This window comes from Protomyctophum bolini (assembly GCF_963924005.1).
Source record: "Protomyctophum bolini genome assembly, chromosome: 12".
Lineage (NCBI taxonomy): Eukaryota > Metazoa > Chordata > Actinopteri > Myctophiformes > Myctophidae > Protomyctophum > Protomyctophum bolini.
This window is the reverse complement of record NC_137873.1, coordinates 17,987,918-18,013,515: the sequence shown is the minus strand read 5'-3', so window position 1 is coordinate 18,013,515 and position 25,598 is coordinate 17,987,918. Positions and strand designations below refer to the sequence as shown.

At 39.5% G+C, this 25,598-nt stretch overlaps 1 protein-coding gene across 1 annotated transcript; it reads right to left on the bottom strand.

The window, feature by feature from the left end:
* Positions 1–16,326: 16,326 nt before the first annotated feature.
* LOC308326125 (parafibromin-like) lies at positions 16,327–24,230 on the bottom strand (the record flags this gene model as incomplete). The annotated part of the gene is made up of 6 exons (XM_080778932.1): positions 24,035–24,230; positions 23,727–23,796; positions 22,391–22,450; positions 21,570–21,676; positions 21,404–21,475; positions 16,327–16,440 (listed from the first exon to the last, which is right to left on the bottom strand). Exons 1-6 carry the CDS (start codon positions 24,170–24,172, stop codon positions 16,327–16,329), a joined length of 561 nt encoding a protein of 186 aa, XP_080635058.1. The 5' UTR covers positions 24,173–24,230.
* Between the last annotated feature and the right edge of the window lie 1,368 nt (positions 24,231–25,598).

The window sequence follows — 25,598 nt, the reverse complement described above, 5'->3', positions numbered from 1 at the left end:
GGCATACTATAGCACGCCGTTTTTCATCATTTTTGAGGATTTGAAGAAAATTCAAAATTTCAAAAAACATGGGTTATAGCCCATCGTTTTTTGAATTTTTGAAAAAAATGTTATCCTCATTTTTCATCATTTTTGAACATGGGCTATAGCCCCTACCGTACGGCATACTATAGCACGCCGTTTTTCATCATGTTTGAGGATTTGAAGAAAATTCAAAATTTCAAAAAACATGGGTTATAGCCCATCGTTTTTTGAATTTTTGAAAAAAATGTTATCCTCATTTTTCATCATTTTTGAACATGGGCTATAGCCCCTACCGTACGGCATACTATAGCACGCCGTTTTTCATCATTTTTGAGGATTTGAAGAAAATTCAAAATTTCAAAAAACATGGGTTATAGCCCATCGTTTTTTGAATTTTTGAAAAAAATGTTATCCTCATTTTTCATCATTTTTGAACATGGGCTATAGCCCCTACCGTACGGCATACTATAGCACGCCGTTTTTCATCATGTTTGAGGATTTGAAGAAAATTCAAAATTTCAAAAAACATGGGTTATAGCCCATCGTTTTTTGAATTTTTGAAAAAAATGTTATCCTCATTTTTCATCATTTTTGAACATGGGCTATAGCCCCTACCGTACGGCATACTATAGCACGCCGTTTTTCATCATGTTTGAGGATTTGAAGAAAATTCAAAATTTCAAAAAACATGGGTTATAGCCCATCGTTTTTTGAATTTTTGAAAAAAATGTTATCCTCATTTTTCATCATTTTTTAACATGGGCTATAGCTCCTACCGTACGGCATACTATAGCACGCCGTTTTTCATCATTTTTGAGGATTTGAAGAAAATTCAAAATTTCAAAAAACATGGGTTATAGCCCATCGTTTTTTTAATTTTTGAAAAAAATGTTATCCTCATTTTTCATCATTTTTGAACATGGGCTATAGCCCCTACCGTACAGCATACTATAGCACGCCGTTTTTCATCATTTTTGAGGATTTGAAGAAAATTCAAAATTTCAAAAAACATGGGTTATAGCCCATTGTTTTTGAATTTTTGAAAAAAATGTTATCCTCATTTTTCATCATTTTTGAACATGGGCTATAGCCCCTACCGTACGGCATACTATAGCACGCCGTTTTTCATCATTTTTGAGGATTTGAAGAAAATTCAAAATTTCAAAAAACATGGGTTATAGCCCATCGTTTTTTGAATTTTTGAAAAAAATGTTATCCTCATTTTTCATCATTTTTGAACATGGGCTATAGCCCCTACCGTACGGCATACTATAGCACGCCGTTTTTCATCATTTTTGAGGATTTGAAGAAAATTAAAAATTTCAAAAAACATGGGTTATAGCCCATCGTTTTTTGAATTTTTGAAAAAAATGTTATCCTCATTTTTCATCATTTTTGAACATGGGCTATAGCCCCTACCGTACGGCATACTATAGCACGCCGTTTTTCATCATTTTTGAGGATTTGAAGGAAATTCAAAATTTCAAAAAACATGGGTTATAGCCCATTGTTTTTTGAATTTTTGAAAAAAATGTTATCCTCATTTTTCATCATTTTTGAACATGGGCTATAGCCCCTACCGTAAGGCATACTATAGCACGCCGTTTTTCATCATTTTTGAGGATTTGAAGAAAATTCAAAATTTCAAAAAACATGGGTTATAGCCCATCGTTTTTTGAATTTTTGAAAAAAATGTTATCCTCATTTTTCATCATTTTTGAACATGGGCTATAGCCCCTACCGTACGGCATACTATAGCACGCCGTTTTTCATCATGTTTGAGGATTTGAAGAAAATTCAAAATTTCAAAAAACATGGGTTATAGCCCATCGTTTTTTGAATTTTTGAAAAAAATGTTATCCTCATTTTTCATCATTTTTTAACATGGGCTATAGCTCCTACCGTACGGCATACTATAGCACGCCGTTTTTCATCATTTTTGAGGATTTGAAGAAAATTCAAAATTTCAAAAAACATGGGTTATAGCCCATCGTTTTTTGAATTATTGAAAAAAATGTTATCCTCATTTTTCATCATTTTTGAACATGGGCTATAGCTCCTACCGTACGGCATACTATAGCACGCCGTTTTTCATCATTTTTGAGGATTTGAAGAAAATTCAAAATTTCAAAAAACATGGGTTATAGCCCATCGTTTTTTTAATTTTTGAAAAAAATGTTATCCTAATTTTTCATCATTTTTGAACATGGGCTATAGCCCCTACCGTACGGCATACTATAGCACGCCGTTTTTCATCATTTTTGAGGATTTGATGAAAATTCAAAATTTCAAAAAACATGAGTTATAGCCCATCGTTTTTTTGAATTTTTGAAAAAAATGTTATCCTCATTTTTCATCATTTTTGAACATGGGCTATAGCTCCTACCGTACGGCATACTATAGCACGCCGTTTTTCATCATTTTTGAGGATTTGAAGAAAATTCAAAATTTCAAAAAACATGGGTTATAGCCCATCGTTTTTTGAATTTTTGAAAAAAATGTTATCCTCATTTTTCATCATTTTTGAACATGGGCTATAGCCCCTACCGTACGGCATTTGTAAGTGTAAGGCTTAATTGGGTCGTCCACTCACAGTTAACAGTCTTTGTATTGAGTTTGTGCTTGAAATGTAGGCCTACTGTAATTCTGCAAACTGTTAATAAATATTTCAATCAATCAATCAATCAAAATTGACATTTCAACTATTGATCAGACGCTGTGCATTGACGACACCTAGTGGTGATTCATTTTAATTGCATGCATGCAGAGAAATCACAACATTGTGAGACGCACTGGGTCGTTGCCATGTTTTGCCACGGAAACCAGCGACCTGCCTTGTGTAAGTAAGTAAGTAAATTTTATTTATAAAGCACCTTTCTTAACAATGTTACAAAGTGCTGTACAGTGACACAATAAAATCAATCATAATTAAAACAGGACAGTACAACAAGCAAATAAGAACAACATAATCAAGTCAAATAAAATCAGAAAAATGTTCCCGAAATAAAAACGTTTTCAGTGGACGAAGCCAGGCTTGATACGAGCAGACGTGGCAACGCGATCGAAACACAGGGGCAATCTCCCGTTGGCCGAGAGGTTGGAACTCACGGGCCAATGGGAGCCTGTGTCGTGTAATTTCTCCCTTTACACTGACTATAATTCTATCTATTTGAGACAGAAACGGCTAAGCAATACGGCAGGCTGTAGGCTGTAGTCAAAAGCACCGGACGAATGAAGTCAGGCAGAGAGTTTTCTGAAGTGTAGTGTAGAGTCGATCATTTTATTGCAACCGAGACCAAGACAGAGAGCTTCGCCATTGTCCCTGAGCCTGGAGCTCAGGGACTCCCTCGTACTGAACAGCTGCCGCGGCCAGTTTAAGACTCCCTAAACCTTGCATTTTACAGGACATATATACAGTGTTTTTGCATAGACACAGATATACGGAGGTGGAGACTGAAACTTTACATACCGGTATTCATCAACATATTGCCACTTGGTAAGCAAAGGTCTCTCCTGGATACAATAGAATGCTAAGTTCCCTATCACACCTGGCCAGGCCAAGCTACTTGACTAAGGCCCACGACACCTTGACTTTAAATATCAAAGACAGGCCTCTGCAGACACAGTGACTGCAGATAGTGACAGTTGACTTATTTAGCATGCCCTTAGCACAGTGACCAAATGTATAAGTCGGACATTTTAACATGGCTTATATATGAATATCATGAAATATAGATACCACACCTGCATGCTTTTGGGCGGCCAATAAGGGCAGGGGTGAAACAGAGAGAATTGTTCCGGATCCTTAACATCAACTAGCACAGAAAAGCTGTGTTGTAGTAACCAGCAGATAGCTCAGTGTGATGAGTGTCTGTGTTTGTGATCCACAGGTCCAGGGTTCAAATCCCACATTATTCATGTGTCTCTGTGATGCTTTGCTTTGCACACTGACTTTCAGAAGGACAACTTTAAAGCAGCACAGAAATTCCCAATGATTGTGTGCCTCAGTGGACCAACGGATAAGTCAAATGATATCCGTAGTATACCTAGTAGAAGTGTGCCGGTTCGAACCCCGACATACTCAAATCTTTACTGACACTTTGCATTCCACACTAACATCAACTAGCACAGAAAAGCTGTGTTGTAGTAACCAGCAGTTAGCTCAGTGTGATGAGTGGCTGTACTTAGTTGTGATCCACAGGTCCACGGTTCAAATCCCACATTATTCATGTGTCTCTGTGATGCTTTGCTTTGCACACTGACTTTCTTGAATAAAAAATAAAAACTCAAAAGCACCAGGAGACATCTGCTGAATGCCCCAAGGTGCCTTGGCTCAATGGTGTGGAGCGCTTGACCCAGTTGCCAGCTTCAGACAGTTGGCCGGTTCAAGTCCCATGTCATGACATCAAGGTGCTGGGAAGGACCATCGGGAGACGGTGCTCTCTCCCCCTGTTTCCTGAAAAGTAACGGTTGGGGGTTATGCCGTACGATATAGGCTATAGCCCACTGTCCAAAATGATGAGAAACGAGGATAACTTTTTCTTTCAAAATTTCAAAAAACATGGGCTATAACCCATCGTTTTTTTTCATTTATTCCGCAATTTCCGCAATTTCCTTTTCCACAATTTCCATTTCCGCAATTTCCATTTCCACAATTTCCATTTCCGCAATTACAATTTCCGCAATTTCCGCAATTTCCATTTCCGCAATTTTGTAATTTCCATTTCCGCAATTTCCATTTCCGCAATTTTGCAATTTCCGCAATTTCCATTTCCGCAATTTCCGCAATTACAATTTCCGCAATTTCCGCAATTTTGCAATTTCCGCAATTTCCATTTCCGCAATTTCCGCAATTTGCGGAAATTGCGGAATAAATGAAAAAAAAAAAAAAAACGATGGGTTATAGCCCATGTTTTTTGAAATTTTGAAAAAAAAAATTATCCTCGTTTCTCATCATTTTGGACGGTGGGCTATAGCCTATATCGTACGGCATAACCCCCAACCGTTACTTTTCAGGAAACAGGGGGAGAGAGCACCGTCTCCCGATGGTCCTTCCCAGCACCTTGATGTCATGACATGGGACTTGAACCGGCCAACTGTCTGAAGCTGGCAACTGGGTCAAGCGCTCCACACCATTGAGCCAAGGCACCTTGGGGCATTCAGCAGATGTCTCCTGGTGCTTTTGAGTTTTTATTTTTTATTCAAGAAAGTCAGTGTGCAAAGCAAAGCATCACAGAGACACATGAATAATGTGGGATTTGAACCGTGGACCTGTGGATCACAACTAAGTACAGCCACTCATCACACTGAGCTAACTGCTGGTTACTACAACACAGCTTTTCTGTGCTAGTTGATGTTAGTGTGGAATGCAAAGTGTCAGTAAAGATTTGAGTATGTCGGGGTTCGAACCGGCACACTTCTACTAGGTATACTACGGATATCATTTGACTTATCCGTTGGTCCACTGAGGCACACAATCATTGGGAATTTCTGTGCTGCTTTAAAGTTGTCCTTCTGAAAGTCAGTGTGCAAAGCAAAGCATCACAGAGACACATGAATAATGTGGGATTTGAACCCTGGACCTGTGGATCACAAACACAGACACTCATCACACTGAGCTATCTGCTGGTTACTACAACACAGCTTTTCTGTGCTAGTTGATGTTAAGGATCCGGAACAATTCTCTCTGTTTTACCCCTGCCCTTATTGGCCGCCCAAAAGCATGCAGGTGTGGTATCTATATTTCATGATATTCATATATAAGCCATGTTAAAATGTCCGACTTATACATTTGGTCACTGTGCTAAGGGCATGCTAAATAAGTCAACTGTCACTATCTGCAGTCACTGTGTCTGCAGAGGCCTGTCTTTGATATTTAAAGTCAAGGTGTCGTGGGCCTTAGTCAAGTAGCTTGGCCTGGCCAGGTGTGATAGGGAACTTAGCATTCTATTGTATCCAGGAGAGACCTTTGCTTACCAAGTGGCAATATGTTGATGAATACCAGTATGTAAAGTTTCAGTCTCCACCTCCGTATATCTGTGTCTATGCAAAAAAACTGTATATATGTCCTGTAAAATGCAAGGTTTAGGGAGTCTTAAACTGGCCGCGGCAGCTGTTCAGTACGAGGGAGTCCCTGAGCTCCAGGCTCAGGGACAATGGCGAAGCTCTCTGTCTTGGTCTCGGTTGCAATAAAATGATCGACTCTACACTACACTTCAGAAAACTCTCTGCCTGCCTTCATTCGTCCGGTGCTTTTGACTACAGCCTACAGCCTGCCGTATTGCTTAGCCGTTTCTGTCTCAAATAGATAGAATTATAGTCAGTGTAAAGGGAGAAATTACACGACACAGGCTCCCATTGGCCCGTGAGTTCCAACCTCTCGGCCAACGGGAGATTGCCCCTGTGTTTCGATCGCGTTGCCACGTCTGCTCGTATCAAGCCTGGCTTCGTCCACTGAAAACGTTTTTATTTCGGGAACATTTTTCTGATTTTATTTGACTTGATTATGTTGTTCTTATTTGCTTGTTGTACTGTCCTGTTTTAATTATGATTGATTTTATTGTGTCACTGTACAGCACTTTGTAACATTGTTAAGAAAGGTGCTTTATAAATAAAATTTACTTACTTACTTACACAAGGCAGGTCGCTGGTTTCCGTGGCAAAACATGGCAACGACCCAGTGCGTCTCACAATGTTGTGATTTCTCTGCATGCATGCAATTAAAATGAATGACCACTAGGTGTCGTCAATGCACAGCGTCTGATCAATAGTTGAAATGTCAATTTTGATTGATTGATTGAAATATTTATTAACAGTTTGCAGAATTACAGTAGGCCTACATTTCAAGCACAAACTCAATACAAAGACTGTTAACTGTGAGTGGACGACCCAATTAAGCCTTACACTTACAAATGCCGTACGGTAGGGGCTATAGCCCATGTTCAAAAATGATGAAAAATGAGGATAACATTTTTTTCAAAAATTCAAAAAACGATGGGCTATAACTCATGTTTTTTGAAATTTTGAATTTTCATCAAATCCTCAAAAATGATGAAAAACGGCGTGCTATAGTATGCCGTACGGTAGGGGCTATAGCCCATGTTCAAAAATGATGAAAAATGAGGATAACATTTTTTTCAAAAATTCAAAAAACGATGGGCTATAACCCATGTTTTTTGAAATTTTGAATTTTCTTCAAATCCTCAAAAATGATGAAAAACGGCGTGCTATAGTATGCCGTACGGTAGGAGCTATAGCCCATGTTCAAAAATGATGAAAAATGAGGATAATTTTTTTTTCAATAATTCAAAAAACGATGGGCTATAACCCATGTTTTTGAAATTTTGAATTTTCTTCAAATCCTCAAAAATGATGAAAAACGGCGTGCTATAGTATGCCGTACGGTAGGGGCTATAGCCCATGTTCAAAAATGATGAAAAATGAGGATAACATTTTTTTCAAAAATTCAAAAAACGATGGGCTATAACCCATGTTTTTTGAAATTTTGAATTTTCTTCAAATCCTCAAAAATGATGAAAAACGGCGTGCTATAGTATGCCGTACGGTAGGGGCTATAGCCCATGTTCAAAAATGATGAAAAATGAGGATAACATTTTTTTCAAAAATTCAAAAAACAATGGGCTATAACCCATGTTTTTTGAAATTTAGAATTTTCTTCAAATCCTCAAAAATGATGAAAAACGGCGTGCTATAGTATGCCGTACGGTAGGAGCTATAGCCCATGTTCAAAAATGATGAAAAATGAGGATAACATTTTTTTCAATAATTCAAAAAACGATGGGCTATAACCCATGTTTTTTGAAATTTTGAATTTTCTTCAAATCCTCAAAAATGATGAAAAACGGCGTGCTATAGTATGCCGTACGGTAGGGGCTATAGCCCATGTTCAAAAATGATGAAAAATGAGGATAACATTTTTTTCAAAAATTCAAAAAACGATGGGCTATAACCCATGTTTTTAGAAATTTTGAATTTTCTTCAAATCCTCAAAAATGATGAAAAACGGCGTGCTATAGTATGCCGTACGGTAGGGGCTATAGCCCATGTTCAAAAATGATGAAAAATGAGGATAATTTTTTTTTCAAAAATTCAAAAATTATGGGCTATAACCCATGTTTTTTGAAATTTTGAATTTTCTTCAAATCCTCAAAAATGATGAAAAACGGCGTGCTATAGTATGCCGTACGGTAGGGGCTATAGCCCATGTTCAAAAATGATGAAAAATGAGGATAACATTTTTTTCAAAAATTCAAAAAACGATGGGCTATAACCCAGGTTTTTTGAAATTTTGAATTTTCTTCAAATCCTCAAAAATGATGAAAAACGGCGTGCTATAGTATGCCGTACGGTAGGAGCTATAGCCCATGTTCAAAAATGATGAAAAATGAGGATAATTTTTTTTTCAAAAATTCAAAAAACGATGGGCTATAACCCATGTTTTTTGAAATTTTGAATTTTCTTCAAATCCTCAAAAATGATGAAAAACGGCGTGCTATAGTATGCCGTACGGTAGGGGCTATAGCCCATGTTCAAAAATGATGAAAAATGAGGATAACATTTTTTTCAAAAATTCAAAAAACGATGGGCTATAACCCATGTTTTTTGAAATTTTGAATTTTCTTCAAATCCTCAAAAATGATGAAAAACGGCGTGCTATAGTATGCCGTACGGTAGGGGCTATAGCCCATGTTCAAAAATGATGAAAAATGAGGATAACATTTTTTTCAAAAATTCAAAAAACAATGGGCTATAACCCATGTTTTTTGAAATTTTGAATTTTCTTCAAATCCTCAAAAATGATGAAAAACGGCGTGCTATAGTATGCCGTACGGTAGGGGCTATAGCCCATGTTCAAAAATGATGAAAAATGAGGATAACATTTTTTTCAAAAATTAAAAAAACGATGGGCTATAACCCATGTTTTTTGAAATTTTGAATTTTCTTCAAATCCTCAAAAATGATGAAAAACGGCGTGCTATAGTATGCCGTACGGTAGGGGCTATAGCCCATGTTCAAAAATGATGAAAAATGAGGATAACATTTTTTTCAAAAATTCAAAAAACGATGGGCTATAACCCATGTTTTTTGAAATTTTTAATTTTCTTCAAATCCTCAAAAATGATGAAAAACGGCGTGCTATAGTATGCCGTACGGTAGGGGCTATAGCCCATGTTCAAAAATGATGAAAAATGAGGATAACATTTTTTTTTTAAATTCAAAAAACGATAGGCTATAACCCATGTTTTTTGAAATTTTGAATTTTCTTCAAATCCTCAAAAATGATGAAAAACGGCGTGCTATAGTATGCCGTACGGTAGGGGCTATAGCCCATGTTAAAAAATGATGAAAAATGAGGATAACATTTTTTTCAAAAATTCAAAAAACGATGGGCTATAACCCATGTTTTTTGAAATTTTGAATTTTCTTCAAATCCTCAAAAATGATGAAAAACGGCGTGCTATAGTATGCCGTACAGTAGGGGCTATAGCCCATGTTCAAAAATGATGAAAAATGAGGATAACATTTTTTTCAAAATTCAAAAAACGATGGGCTATAACCCATGTTTTTTGAAATTTTGAATTTTCTTCAAATCCTCAAAAATGATGAAAAACGGCGTGCTATAGTATGCCGTACGGTAGGGGCTATAGCCCATGTTCAAAAATGATAAAAAATGAGGATAACATTTTTTTCAAAAATTAAAAAAACGATGGGCTATAACCCATGTTTTTTGAAATTTTGAATTTTCTTCAAATCCTCAAAAATGATGAAAAACGGCGTGCTATAGTATGCCGTACGGTAGGGGCTATAGCCCATGTTCAAAAATGATGAAAAATGAGGATAACATTTTTTTCAAAAATTCAAAAAACGATGGGCTATAACCCATGTTTTTTGAAATTTTGAATTTTCTTCAAATCCTCAAAAATGATGAAAAACGGCGTGCTATAGTATGCCGTACGGTAGGGGCTATAGCCCATGTTCAAAAATGATGAAAAATGAGGATAACATTTTTTTTTTAAATTCAAAAAACGATGGGCTATAACCCATGTTTTTTGAAATTTTGAATTTTCTTCAAATCCTCAAAAATGATGAAAAACGGCGTGCTATAGTATGCCGTACGGTAGGGGCTATAGCCCATGTTCAAAAATGATGAAAAATGAGGATAACATTTTTTTCAAAAATTAAAAAAACGATGGGCTATAACCCATGTTTTTTGAAATTTTGAATTTTCTTCAAATCCTCAAAAATGATGAAAAACGGCGTGCTATAGTATGCCGTACGGTAGGGGCTATAGCCCATGTTCAAAAATGATGAAAAATGAGGATAACATTTTTTTCAAAAATTCAAAAAACGATGGGCTATAACCCATGTTTTTTGAAATTTTGAATTTTCTTCAAATCCTCAAAAATGATGAAAAACGGCGTGCTATAGTATGCCGTACGGTAGGGGCTATAGCCCATGTTCAAAAATGATGAAAAATGAGGATAACATTTTTTTCAAAAATTCAAAAAACGATGGGCTATAACCCATGTTTTTTGAAATTTTGAATTTTCTTCAAATCCTCAAAAATGATGAAAAACGGCGTGCTATAGTATGCCGTACGGTAGGGGCTATAGCCCATGTTCAAAAATGATGAAAAATGAGGATAACATTTTTTTCAAAAATTCAAAAAACGATGGGCTATAACCCATGTTTTTTGAAATTTTGAATTTTCTTCAAATCCTCAAAAATGATGAAAAACGGCGTGCTATAGTATGCCGTACGGTAGGGGCTATAGCCCATGTTCAAAAATGATGAAAAATGAGGATAACATTTTTTTCAAAAATTCAAAAACAATGGGATATAACCCATGTTTTTTGAAATTTTGAATTTTCTTCAAATCCTCAAAAATGATGAAAAACGGCGTGCTATAGTATGCCGTACGGTAGGGGCTATAGCCCATGTTCAAAAATGATGAAAAATGAGGATAAGATTTTTTTCAAAAATTCAAAAAACGATGGGCTATAACCCATGTTTTTTGAAATTTTGAATTTTCTTCAAATCCTCAAAAATGATGAAAAACGGCATGCTATAGTATGCCGTACGGTAGGAGCTATAGCCCATGTTCAAAAATGATGAAAAATGAGGATAATTTTTTTTTCAAAAATTCAAAAAACGATGGGCTATAATCCATGTTTTTTTAAATTTTGAATTTTCTTCAAATCCTCAAAAATGATGAAAAAACGGCGTGCTATAGTATGCCGTACGGTAGGGGCTATAGCCCATGTTCAAAAATGATGAAAAATGAGGATAACATTTTTTTCAAAAATTAAAAAAACGATGGGCTATAACCCATGTTTTTGAAATTTTGAATTTTCTTCAAATCCTCAAAAATGATGAAAAACGGCGTGCTATAGTATGCCGTACGGTAGGAGCTATAGCCCATGTTCAAAAATGATGAAAAATGAGGATAACATTTTTTTCAAAAATTCAAAAAACGATGGGCTATAACCCATGTTTTTTGAAATTTTGAATTTTCTTCAAATCGTCAAAAATGATGAAAAACGGCGTGCTATAGTATGCCGTACGGTAGGGGCTATAGCCCATGTTCAAAAATGATGAAAAATGAGGATAACATTTTTTTCAAAAATTCAAAAAACGATGGGCTATAACCCATGTTTTTTGAAATTTTGAATTTTCTTCAAATCCTCAAAAATGATGAAAAACGGCGTGCTATAGTATGCCGTACGGTAGGGGCTATAGCCCATGTTCAAAAATGATGAAAAATGAGGATAATTTTTTTTTCAAAAATTCAAAAAACAATGGGCTATAACCCATGTTTTTTGAAATTTTGAATTTTCTTCAAATCCTCAAAAATGATGAAAAACGGCGTGCTATAGTATGCCGTACGGTAGGGGCTATAGCCCATGTTCAAAAATGATGAAAAATGAGGATAACATTTTTTTCAAAAATTAAAAAAACGATGGGCTATAACCCATGTTTTTTGAAATTTTGAATTTTCTTCAAATCCTCAAAAATGATGAAAAACGGCGTGCTATAGTATGCCGTACGGTAGGGGCTATAGCCCATGTTCAAAAATGATGAAATATGAGGATAACATTTTTTTCAAAAATTCAAAAAACGATGGGCTATAACCCATGTTTTTTGAAATTTTGAATTTTCTTCAAATCCTCAAAAATGATGAAAAACGGCGTGCTATAGTATGCCGTACGGTAGGGGCTATAGCCCATGTTCAAAAATGATGAAAAATGAGGATAACATTTTTTTTTTAAATTCAAAAAACGATGGGCTATAACTCATGTTTTTTGAAATTTTGAATTTTCTTCAAATCCTCAAAAATGATGAAAAACGGCGTGCTATAGTATGCCGTACGGTAGGGGCTATAGCCCATGTTCAAAAATGATGAAAAATGAGGATAACATTTTTTTCAAAAATTAAAAAAACGATGGGCTATAACCCATGTTTTTTGAAATTTTGAATTTTCTTCAAATCCTCAAAAATGATGAAAAACGGCGTGCTATAGTATGCCGTACGGTAGGGGCTATAGCCCATGTTCAAAAATGATGAAAAATGAGGATAACATTTTTTTCAAAAATTCAAAAAACGATGGGCTATAACCCATGTTTTTTGAAATTTTGAATTTTCTTCAAATCCTCAAAAATGATGAAAAACGGCGTGCTATAGTATGCCGTACGGTAGGGGCTATAGCCCATGTTCAAAAATGATGAAAAATGAGGATAACATTTTTTTCAAAAATTCAAAAAACGATGGGCTATAACCCATGTTTTTTGAAATTTTGAATTTTCTTCAAATCCTCAAAAATGATGAAAAACGGCGTGCTATAGTATGCCGTACGGTAGGGGCTATAGCCCATGTTCAAAAATGATGAAAAATGAGGATAACATTTTTTTCAAAAATTCAAAAAACGATGGGCTATAACCCATGTTTTTTGAAATTTTGAATTTTCTTCAAATCCTCAAAAATGATGAAAAACGGCGTGCTATAGTATGCCGTACGGTAGGGGCTATAGCCCATGTTCAAAAATGATGAAAAATGAGGATAACATTTTTTTCAAAAATTCAAAAACAATGGGCTATAACCCATGTTTTTTGAAATTTTGAATTTTCTTCAAATCCTCAAAAATGATGAAAAACGGCGTGCTATAGTATGCCGTACGGTAGGGGCTATAGCCCATGTTCAAAAATGATGAAAAATGAGGATAAGATTTTTTTCAAAAATTCAAAAAACGATGGGCTATAACCCATGTTTTTTGAAATTTTGAATTTTCTTCAAATCCTCAAAAATGATGAAAAACGGCATGCTATAGTATGCCGTACGGTAGGAGCTATAGCCCATGTTCAAAAATGATGAAAAATGAGGATAATTTTTTTTTCAAAAATTCAAAAAACGATGGGCTATAATCCATGTTTTTTTAAATTTTGAATTTTCTTCAAATCCTCAAAAATGATGAAAAAACGGCGTGCTATAGTATGCCGTACGGTAGGGGCTATAGCCCATGTTCAAAAATGATGAAAAATGAGGATAACATTTTTTTCAAAAATAAAAAAAACGATGGGCTATAACCCATGTTTTTGAAATTTTGAATTTTCTTCAAATCCTCAAAAATGATGAAAAACGGCGTGCTATAGTATGCCGTACGGTAGGAGCTATAGCCCATGTTCAAAAATGATGAAAAATGAGGATAACATTTTTTTCAAAAATTCAAAAAACGATGGGCTATAACCCATGTTTTTTGAAATTTTGAATTTTCTTCAAATCGTCAAAAATGATGAAAAACGGCGTGCTATAGTATGCCGTACGGTAGGGGCTATAGCCCATGTTCAAAAATGATGAAAAATGAGGATAACATTTTTTTCAAAAATTCAAAAAACGATGGGCTATAACCCATGTTTTTTGAAATTTTGAATTTTCTTCAAATCCTCAAAAATGATGAAAAACGGCGTGCTATAGTATGCCGTACGGTAGGGGCTATAGCCCATGTTCAAAAATGATGAAAAATGAGGATAATTTTTTTTTCAAAAATTCAAAAAACAATGGGCTATAACCCATGTTTTTTGAAATTTTGAATTTTCTTCAAATCCTCAAAAATGATGAAAAACGGCGTGCTATAGTATGCCGTACGGTAGGGGCTATAGCCCATGTTCAAAAATGATGAAAAATGAGGATAACATTTTTTTCAAAAATTAAAAAAACGATGGGCTATAACCCATGTTTTTTGAAATTTTGAATTTTCTTCAAATCCTCAAAAATGATGAAAAACGGCGTGCTATAGTATGCCGTACGGTAGGGGCTATAGCCCATGTTCAAAAATGATGAAAAATGAGGATAACATTTTTTTCAAAAATTCAAAAAACGATGGGCTATAACCCATGTTTTTTGAAATTTTGAATTTTCTTCAAATCCTCAAAAATGATGAAAAACGGCGTGCTATAGTATGCCGTACGGTAGGGGCTATAGCCCATGTTCAAAAATGATGAAAAATGAGGATAACATTTTTTTCAAAATTTCAAAAAACGATGGGCTATAACCCATGTTTTTTGAAATTTTGAATTTTCTTCAAATCCTCAAAAATGATGAAAAACGGCGTGCTATAGTATGCCGTACGATATGGGCTATAGCCCATGGTCCAAAATGATGAGAAACGAGAATAACTTTTTTTGACATGCGATGCGATGTGTAAAAGCGATGGTCCGACAACAGAAGGTGCATGTCATTAGATTTTTAGATGGAAAAAACTGCTTTCTTTCAAACTTTTACAAATTATCCAGAATGAATGACACCTGGTGGTGTTGTAATAATGAGATTTAGCCTTGCAGACCCAAACTAAAGAATATGTCCACATTTCCATATATAAGACCTGAACCACACCCCAGTGTCTGTACATAGTCATAACTACATAACTACTCAGCTGCATAAGCCTATGTAGATGTTTCTGACGCAGGATGTCACTGAAAGTACTGCCATCTGCTTGTTAGATATTTACTTGCTCAAGCAGAGCGTGCAAGTAATGTTATTAGTCAGGTGCGTATGTCCCTTAGCAGCATATGATATGACGTCATATGCTGGCACGGGACATACGGAAGCAGACCATGCAAGTATGTTTTCCGTCATGCTACCAAGCGTAAGTCCCATGACGTGATGAAGATATGTACCAATGCCAGGGTATAATTGGTTATCGATGGTGACGTAATATGTTTCAGTGTCGGGTGGATTAAAGGGACATACGCATCAAACCACCCGAGTAACCACAGTATACCACTAATCAACTCAGAAATTACTTACATAGACAATTAGACATACGTATGAGCATATGACGTGATGAAGATATGTACCAATGCCAGGGTATAATTGGTTTACGATGGTGACGTAATGATGATATGTTTCAGTGTCGGGTGGATTAAAGGGACATACGCATCAAACAACCAGAGTAACCACAGTATATCACTAATCAACTCACAAATTACATATACATATGAGCATATGATGTGATGAAGATGTAGACACACACACACACACACAGCCGATCCTGGACCCTTCTAAAACGATGGGACTGTATTTCCTTTATATTTTAAAATACTACTTTTTTTCTAGTTCATTGAACTAATACTAATTGATTTAATTCATAATTTTCTCAAACAGTTTTTCCTTTGTGGGTCCGCAGCCAGAGACTATGGTCATTTGGTGGTTCTTTGAATTTGCTGTTGGCTGCAGAATTAGGGAACCCATGTGCTTTTAGAGTCTACACTACAGTATAACCGATAACAGCAGAAAATGGTTCATGCACGTTAAGCATTTTATGCTGTCTAGCATTTGTTTAGGAACTGTCAACAAACAATACAGACAGTAATTGTTGTTAAATGACTTGTATTTGACTATTCTGTACAGTATTACTGTATATAAACATAGTGGTAATGCATAGAAATGAGACTAAACGGCAAGAAAAAATCCATCTCTTCAATTTAGAGGAAAATGAGAGTGCAGTCTCAAACATTGGCATCATTCTTTACAAAGAACACACCATTTCCACCAAACAGGGCACCAAGAGAGAAACATCTCAACATCTGAAGAAACAACTCAAACAAAAGATTGAAATGAATTGATTCTGAGGCTAGAACAAATTATACAGCACACTGCCAAAAGCCAGAATTCTAAACATGTGTAATACTATATTAAAAAACGAAACTCTTTCAGGGATTAAAATAAAACGAAAAAAAGACTCAATCACATAACTTCCTGTTTTTCTTCAAGGTTTTCAACAGCGTTTCAGAGTGATGTGTGTATTTCAGGCTTGGGGGTGTCTTCCAGGTTCGGTTTGATGGTGGAATGCTCCTCTGGTTTGACAATGGCCTTCTCCAAAGACACAGCCTCAGAAATGACCTGTACACACAGTGGCGTAAAGTAACACGTTCATTTACTCAAGTACTGTACTTAAAGGACCACTTCACCACTTTTCAACCTATCTTCATAGAATAGGTCCTCACTAATAATCATGAAAAAATGGCGTCTACAATATGGCGCAAATATTTTGTACTCAGTCTGTGTCTCATAGGAGGGCTGTGGGAAGTTCAGAAACCGTCCTCCAGTGACATCATCGATGGGGAATACAAGCTAATAGAAACTGCAGACTTTCTAGTCCTGAAAAGTTGCAATGCGAAAATGGAAGCCATCGTTCGAAAAATCTGCCTAATGATGATGTCACTGGAGGACGGTTTCTAAACTGCCTACAGCCCTCCGTTCCATTTTATCATGATTATTAGTGAGGACCTATTATATGAAGATAGGTTGTAAAGTGGTGAAGTGGTCCTTTAAGTATAATTTTATGGGAATTGTTTGTTTACTTCACTGGACTATTTCCAATTTTCTGTATTTTACTTTTTACTTCTACTCCACTTAGTCCACTACATCTCAGGGGCAAATATGATACTTTTAATATACTACTATTATTATTGCTATAGTTACTTTGTAGATACAAAAAATACATTAAAAATTCAGCCCTATAGTTAAATCATATTTACCTCAACTTTTTTTTGCCTCAGATGATACCTCATCATCTGTTCTTTTGACAGTAGAAAAAAGTGAGGGGCGCTCTTATCATCATACATCATCATGAATCATCTCATACTGGCCAATCAGAATGCCTGTTGCCTCTGATTGGTTAGCTGATTTGGAGGGAGGGCAGAATCCGTTTTACCGGCCCGGCAGGCCGGCCGGTAAACAGGGCCGGCCGGTCCTTAAAAGGGCCGGCCGGTCCTTAAAAGGGCCGGCCGGTCCTTAAAAGGGCCGGCCGGTCCTTAAAAGGGCCGGCCGGTAAAAAGGGCCGGTAAAAAGGGCCGGCCGGTCCTTAAAAGGGCCGGCCGGTCCTTAAAAGGGCCGGCCGGTCCTTAAAAGGGCCGGCCGGTAAAAAGGGCCGGTAAAAAGGGCCGGCCGGTCCTTAAAAGGGCCGGCCGGTCCTTAAAAGGGCCGGCCGGTCTTAAAAGGGCCGGCCGGTCCTTAAAAGGGCCGGCCGGTTGTAAAAAGGGCCGGCCGGTCGTTTTAAGGGTCGGCCGGCCGGATTTTTTTTTTTTTTTTTTTTTTTTTTTTTTCCCAAGTTAATTTTTTTTTTTTGGTAACTCTGTCATTTCTCAACCGTTTTGGATGGGGGTGGTCTCATTTGAATCGTGCCGCCCCCCCGGGGGCATCCTTGGGGGTCTCAAAGTTGGGGGACCCCCCGGGACCCCCAGGGACCCCCAAATGGTAACTCTGTCATTTCTCTACCGTTTTGGATGGGGGTGGTCTCATTTGAATCGTGTTGCGTTCCCGGGGGCGTCTTTGGGGGTCTCAAGGTTCGGGGACCCCCCGGGGACCCCCAGGGACCCCCAAATGGTAACTCTGTCATTTCTCTACCGTTTTGGATGGGGGTGGTCTCATTTGAATCGTGTTGCGTTCCCGGGGGCGTCTTTGGGGGTCTCAAGGTTCGGGGACCCCCCGGGGACCCCCAGGGACCCCCAAATGGTAACTCTGTCATTTCTCTACCGTTTTGGATGGGGGTGGTCTCATTTCAATCGTGTTGCGTTCCCGGGGGCGTCTTTGGGGGTCTCAAGGTTCGGGGACCCCCCGGGGACCCCCAGGGACCCCCAAATGGTAACTCTGTCATTTCTCTACCGTTTTGGATGGGGGTGGTCTCATTTGAATCGTGTTGCGTTCCCGGGGGCGTCTTTGGGGGTCTCAAGGTTCGGGGACCCCCCGGGGACCCCCAGGGACCCCCAAATGGTAACTCTGTCATTTCTCTACCGTTTTGGATGGGGGTGGTCTCATTTGAATCGTGCCGCCCCCCCGGGGGCATCCTTGGGGGTCTCAAAGTTGGGGGACCCCCCGGGACCCCCAGGGACCCCCAAATGGTAACTCTGTCATTTCTCTACCGTTTTGGATGGGGGTGGTCTCATTTGAATCGTGTCGCCCCCCCGGGGGCATCCTTGGGGGTCTCAAAGTTGGGGGACCCCCAGGGACCCCCAAATGGTAACTCTGTCATTTCTCTACTGTTTTGGATGGGGGTGGTCTCATTTGAATCGTGTTGCGTTCCCGGGGGCGTCTTTGGGGGTCTCAAGGTTCGGGGACCTCAATTCATATCAAATTCACATAATAATATTAAGACAATGACAATTTCTTGAACGCAATGTAATTCAAAACATGTCACATTACATTTCATTTCAAACACATTTTACATAATGAAGCATACAGCACAAGTGAAACATCTTGTCATATTTGAAAAAAAAAATGTTTCAAAAAATAATCCACATTTTTTCAAAACATTTCAGCAGTTTTAGGACTCCCTGTCACGAGTTGGCGGCCTCCCTGAAAAATCACAACGTCCGATGCGCCCTGTATAATTAATAATAATAATAACTGTATAATTCATCATAGAAAATGTATGAATAAATATTAACACAATTTTTGCCTTGACATTTAGTCTAAATTAACTTTAAGAGGATTTGATTTTTAAAATGCTGTTATACAAATTAAATGCATCATGATTAAATAAATGACAATTTGAATTGAATGTCAATAAATCCATTACAATGAAAATGATGAGTGAGTAAGTGCAACAAGCTAACCCCCACGTCCAAAAAAGTAGATAAATGACAGAGTTACAATTTGGGGGTCCCTGAGACCTTGAGACCCCCAAAGACGCCCCCGGGGGGGCGAGACGATTCAAATGAGACCACCCCCGTCCAAAACGGTAGAGAAATGACAGTTACCATTTGGGGGTCCCTGGGGGTCCCTGGGGGCCCCCCAACCTTGAGACCCCCAAAGACTCCCCCGGGGACGCGACACGATTCAAATGAGACCACCCCCATCCAAAACGGTTGAGAAATGACAGAGTTACCATTTGGGGGTCCCTGGGGGTCCCTGGGGGCCCCCCAACCTTGAGACCCCCAAAGACTCCCCCGGGGACGCGACACGATTCAAATGAGACCACCCCCATCCAAAACGGTTGAGAAATGACAGAGTTACCATTTGGGGGTCCCTGGGGGTCCCGGGGGGTCCCCCAACTTTGAGACCCCCAAGGATGCCCCCGGGGGGGCGGCACGATTCAAATGAGACCACCCCCATCCAAAACGGTTGAGAAATGACAGAGTTACCATTTGGGGGTCCCTGGGGGTCCCGGGGGGTCCCCCAACTTTGAGACCCCCAAGGATGCCCCCGGGGGGGCGGCACGATTCAAATGAGACCACCCCCATCCAAAACGGTTGAGAAATGACAGAGTTACCATTTGGGGGTCCCTGGGGGTCCCGGGGGGTCCCCCAACTTTGAGACCCCCAAGGATGCCCCCGGGGGGGCGGCACGATTCAAATGAGACCACCCCCATCCAAAACGGTTGAGAAATGACAGAGTTACCATTTGGGGGTCCCTGGGGGTCCCTGGGGGCCCCCCAACCTTGAGACCCCCAAAGACTCCCCCGGGGACGCGACACGATTCAAATGAGACCACCCCCATCCAAAACGGTTGAGAAATGACAGAGTTACCATTTGGGGGTCCCTGGGGGTCCCGGGGGGTCCCCCAACTTTGAGACCCCCAAGGATGCCCCCGGGGGGGCGGCACGATTCAAATGAGACCACCCCCATCCAAAACGGTTGAGAAATGACAGAGTTACCATTTGGGGGTCCCTGGGGGTCCCGGGGGGTCCCCCAACTTTGAGACCCCCAAGGATGCCCCCGGGGGGGCGGCACGATTCAAATGAGACCACCCCCATCCAAAACGGTTGAGAAATGACAGAGTTACCATTTGGGGGTCCCTGGGGGTCCCGGGGGGTCCCCCAACTTTGAGACCCCCAAGGATGCCCCCGGGGGGGCGGCACGATTCAAATGAGACCACCCCCATCCAAAACGGTTGAGAAATGACAGAGTTACCATTTGGGGGTCCCTGGGGGTCCCGGGGGGTCCCCCAACTTTGAGACCCCCAAGGATGCCCCCGGGGGGGCGGCACGATTCAAATGAGACCACCCCCATCCAAAACGGTTGAGAAATGACAGAGTTACCAAAAAAAAAAATTAACTTGGAAAAAAAAAAAAAAAAAAAAAAAAAAAAATCCGGCCGGCCGACCCTTAAAACGACCGGCCGGCCCTTTTTACAACCGGCCGGCCCTTTTTACAACCGGCCGGCCCTTTTAAGACCGGCCGGCCCTTTTAAGACCGGCCGGCCCTTTTAAGGACCGGCCGGCCCTTTTAAGGACCGGCCGGCCCTTTTAAGGACCGGCCGGCCCTTTTAAGGACCGGCCGGCCCTTTTTACCGGCCCTTTTTACCGGCCCTTTTTACCGGCCCTTTTTACCGGCCCTTTTTACCGGCCGGCCCTTTTAAGGACCGGCCGGCCCTTTTAAGGACCGGCCGGCCCTGTTTACCGGCCGGCCTGCCGGGCCGGTAAAACGGATTCTGCCCTTGCTGGAGATTTGCTTGTTTACATATGACGCAAATTTTCCCTTCATTGTTAATGGCGTTTAATGTTTTGATGTTTAATTTACGTCATATTTAGCGGAATTGTTACCTAATTTCTCCGTTCATTGTCAATGGCAAATCTTGAGATGTGTGGGGACAAGATTTAGTGGACATTTGACCTGAATTCCCCTTTCATTTTCAATGGGAAATCTTGAGACGTGTGGTGACAAAAGCTGTATATAGGAGGGGCTACAGTGTCCCTCAAAAAACACACTTTTTATTAGGGCATGCCCTACTGGCTGGGAATTGCACTCTACTGAGCACACATTAAAGTCTTATTATTTCTCACTAACTGGACCACTCCCTGAAAAAGACTGTGCACTTAAAATGTAGGAACTAATTCATGCTTTACGCATTTGTTTTTGGTGTACTGCTGGGCCGGCATGCTTACCAGATAATGTGGCCATGCTGGATGCAGATGGTCTCTGGGCAGCTGGGGGCTCCTAGAAGAAAACCCATCAAAAACAATGAAGCAGTTATTTGTGTGACAGTGATGGCTGCCATTGTTTCGTATTGTTGAAGATGTATTAAACTTACAGCATTTTCCATCACTACAGGGTGATTTGGCAACAACTCTGGTTTTCTCATGGCCACAGGGCAATTTGCCAGCTCAATCAAAGCATCCCTTGTGTAGGATATTCTTCCTGAAACAAAAATGTATGTAGTGTTCATATCTACCAGGCATCATTATCATTATAGCCAAATCCCTCCAGCATGCTGCATGTAATTCTTATGAAATCATTCACATTGCTCCGTTGTTTGCTGTGGCACCTGTGTTTCTCATTATCTCACCCTTGTGTGTGTCCGCAGAATCGCAGATAATCTTGCATACTATTTAGCCAATCAGCATCATATTTCTTGTGCACGCTGATGAGGCCTCATTCACACGTACCAAACACCAATCAAGCAAATGTTTGGTCGTTTTTGGGGCCAACACAATGCTTTTCCAATGGGAGTCACATGGTTTGATCAAACATTTGTGTTTGATGAGGGGGGAGGGGCAGAACACCACCAGCAATCAGCAATCAAACACAAATGTTTGATCAAACCATGTGACTCCCATTTGCTTGATTGGTGTTTGGTGTGAATGAGGCCTGATAACAGGCAATTTTCCAAAACAGTCAACAAATAAGTAATTTACAAACTAATCATCATCATCATCATCATCATAGAGCAGTTCTCTCTCAAGTTATAGCATGAGCCCCACCAGGCTATAGCGAAGAATAGGGATGCTAGGGTTCATGTGGTTAATAAGATTATCGATGCATGCATTCAAGGAAGACTTTTATAATGTTGGCAATCAAATGGTTTTTGAAAACTCATAAAACCGTGGTGATCTATAACATTAATTTACATACCTGTCTGTCTTTGACGACCCATTTGTATGGGGGCACTGCTGTCAATGTTTGTTGAAGTAGCTGTGAAGAAAACACAGACAATCACGAGTCAGTTATCAAGATTTCCTGCACAATGTTATTATGCTTGAAATGAATGCTTATCAGATAACATTTTTTTAAATGCATCATGGGGTGTGGGATATGAAATGTGAGCTTTAATCATATTCCATTATATTCAATTATTTTGTAGAGAAATGAGACAGACTCCATGCAGTCACTTTCAGTAGTAGAGGCCTGGCAGAGGGGAGCTGAATGTGTCTGTGACTGTGCCCAGGTGATGGTCGTTGATGATCAATACATCAAGGAAGGCAATTATTCTGCACTGTCAAATAGGTCTACATCTATCCTAAGATGCCATCAAAGAAAGCTTTTTTGTTAACTCGAGCTAGGTTCTAAACAAGAAAGCATGTTTATAGTTGTTGCACAGAAATTAGAAATTATTCATTTTACATGAAAAGTAATGCTACTTTTGCAATGTAGCCTAATTAAATAAAGATTGTGAAAAAAGCTTCAAAAACTATATCGGTCATTTGTCTGGAAAATAATTGTGTGTTTCAAATATCGTGAAAATTTGTATCGTGCCTCCCCAGTGTCTCCCCAGTGTCTGACCAGTGCATCCCCAGTGTCTCCCCAGTGCTTCCCCCACTGCCTCCCCAGTGTCTTCCCAGTGCCTGCCCAGTGTCTGCCCAGTGCCTCCCCAGTGTCACCCCCCAGTGCCTCTCCAGTGCATCCCCAGTGTCTACCCAGTGCTTCCCCAGTGTCTCCCCAGTGCCTCCCTAGTGTCCCCCCAGTGCCTCCCCAGTGTCTGCCCAGTGCCTCCCTAGAGCCAGAAGGTCCGCCCCCCCCCCCCCCCCCCCGTGCCCAGCACCATGCCAAAGCTTTTTCCTGCAGGAAACACTGAGTTATCCATGAATTAACCCTCCAAACAGGCTCTCCCCTGTCAACTATGACAATGTTATGGCCAGTTAATATCTGCATAAAAAAGGAATTACACAATTACCTACAATGCATGCCTTGTCTCATCACAGCATACTGTACAGGTCAAATACAATTCTCACAGCACTCCTCACTCTTGGCCTGACACTCCTTTACAATAGGCCTATATTCCTATTTTCCACTTTACATTGATGTTATAATTATTTTCTCTGATCTGATGTGTTTCTTCTACACAGTACAGTATATGCCTGGGAGCAATACACCATTCATTGTATGTGAACATAGATGCCAAATAAACATATTCTCATTCTAAATGCCTAAACAAAAATATTATATCCAAATATTAGGGTATACTACTTACCCCGTTCACCATTGAGATATGACAGAAGGCTTTGTCGATCAGGTCTTCTGACATGTGCAATGTTGTCCATCTATGTGAAAGTATACAAAATATTGCAGGTCAATCCACAGTCCTTCACTGGATGTAGCAGTGATTGTAACTGGGTTTGGACTTTGGGAGACAGTCGCCGTGACCTACTTTTGGTACACAACACACCAATTTCACAAGAACCACACAGTACAATACAGTACCAAGTTTGGTCGTCCTACAATAGCAACTATTTAAATGTAATAATGGTGTGAAGGTGAGAACAATTCCAAGTAACTTACTGCAGCCATTCGGCAATACGATGGATGATTGAGATGCACATTGTTGAGCAAAAACAAAATTGACTCAAGAGTATAATACTCCTTGGGCTGCCCCCCCTTTCCAGTCCTGAAAGAAAACAGAAAAGGCATCATCATCATTTAGATTCTGATTATAATCACGTTCATCTTGTTAATTCAACCTTCAAACTGAATTTAGGCCAATTCCCAGTATTTTCTATATTCAGCCTACTACTGTACAGTTAGTTTTCTAAATTATAATAGGCCTACACTTCCAACTGACTGACAGGCTAATGTCTATGTTTGGGTGGAATTTAGTTTAAACATCTATAACCTTAATATGGTCTGTAAAAAAATAAAAACATTTTCCACAGCTATAAATATTTAGCTATAATACATTTTAGTATAATTAGTAACTGTAGACCTACTAATTATACTATGGACAAATGCAATGGACATGAATGTAATTGAGTGTTAGAGAATGGGGTGAATCTATAACTTGCTGTCCATTATTCAAAGTGCTCTCAAAGGGCACCTATACGGCTATGATGATTTCCTTTTGTAATGCTTTATGCCATAAAGCATTACACTCGTTTACAATAGTGCCTACCATTTTTCAGTTTTTGTATTGAGTTGTAGGCCTACTTGAAATGTACTGTAATTCTGCAAACTGTTAATAAATCAATCAATCAATCAACTCCAATTTTAGCTTTGCTGACTGACTAGCCAGGCAGTTTAAGTGAGTCACCCCCTCTGTAGCTCGGAGCTACGTGAGCGTATAGGGCCTGAGGGAACGTATCGGGGCTCAGCCTATACCTACCCCTGAATTAAGTAGTTGGTCTTGACATTTTTGGGCCAGGAGAACTCCCCGAATATCACCTCGTCTCCTTGAGTGATTATCTCTTTTTTCTGGACGTTGTACTGACGAAGAACACTCAACACGTGGCCCGCCATGATTTCACCCGTCCTCTCATTTCTCACCTGTCTGAAATCATCTGGATGAGTGGATGTGGATTCTCCGCATGAAGTTCTTGACGAAAAGACCACGCCCCCCGGCTCACAAAATAAATACGTTTTGTGTGCGTGTGTGTGCGTGCCGCGCGTGCGTGCGTTTAGCTTTTAGGGAGGGCTGCCAACAACTTAGTTGAACCAATAAAACATTATCTTAACCAGCTATATCTATGAATATAAAGATAGAGTAATAGAGTATGGTCGATTACAATCCAATGAGTACAATAGGCTACATCTGCAATGCGGTTGGATGTCTTCTTCCTAGATCCTGTCAAGGATTGTCAGGTAAAACAACTTAAAGGACAACTTTGTTTTTAGTTTTTTCAACCAATAAGGTTAATGTTATAGGTTGTTATTAGAGAAAGTAAAAGATGAGTGTCATTTATTTTTTTCATTTGCTGCTTTAGTTTTAGTGATTTTAACTATTTTTGACAGGGGGGTGTGGGCATTCGAACATGGGGCTAAATGTGGATTTCTTTACATTTTATGTTTCTTTTTTTTACTATAACCCAGATGTAATTTCCTGTTTGTTTTGTCTGATAATTACGTCATAAAA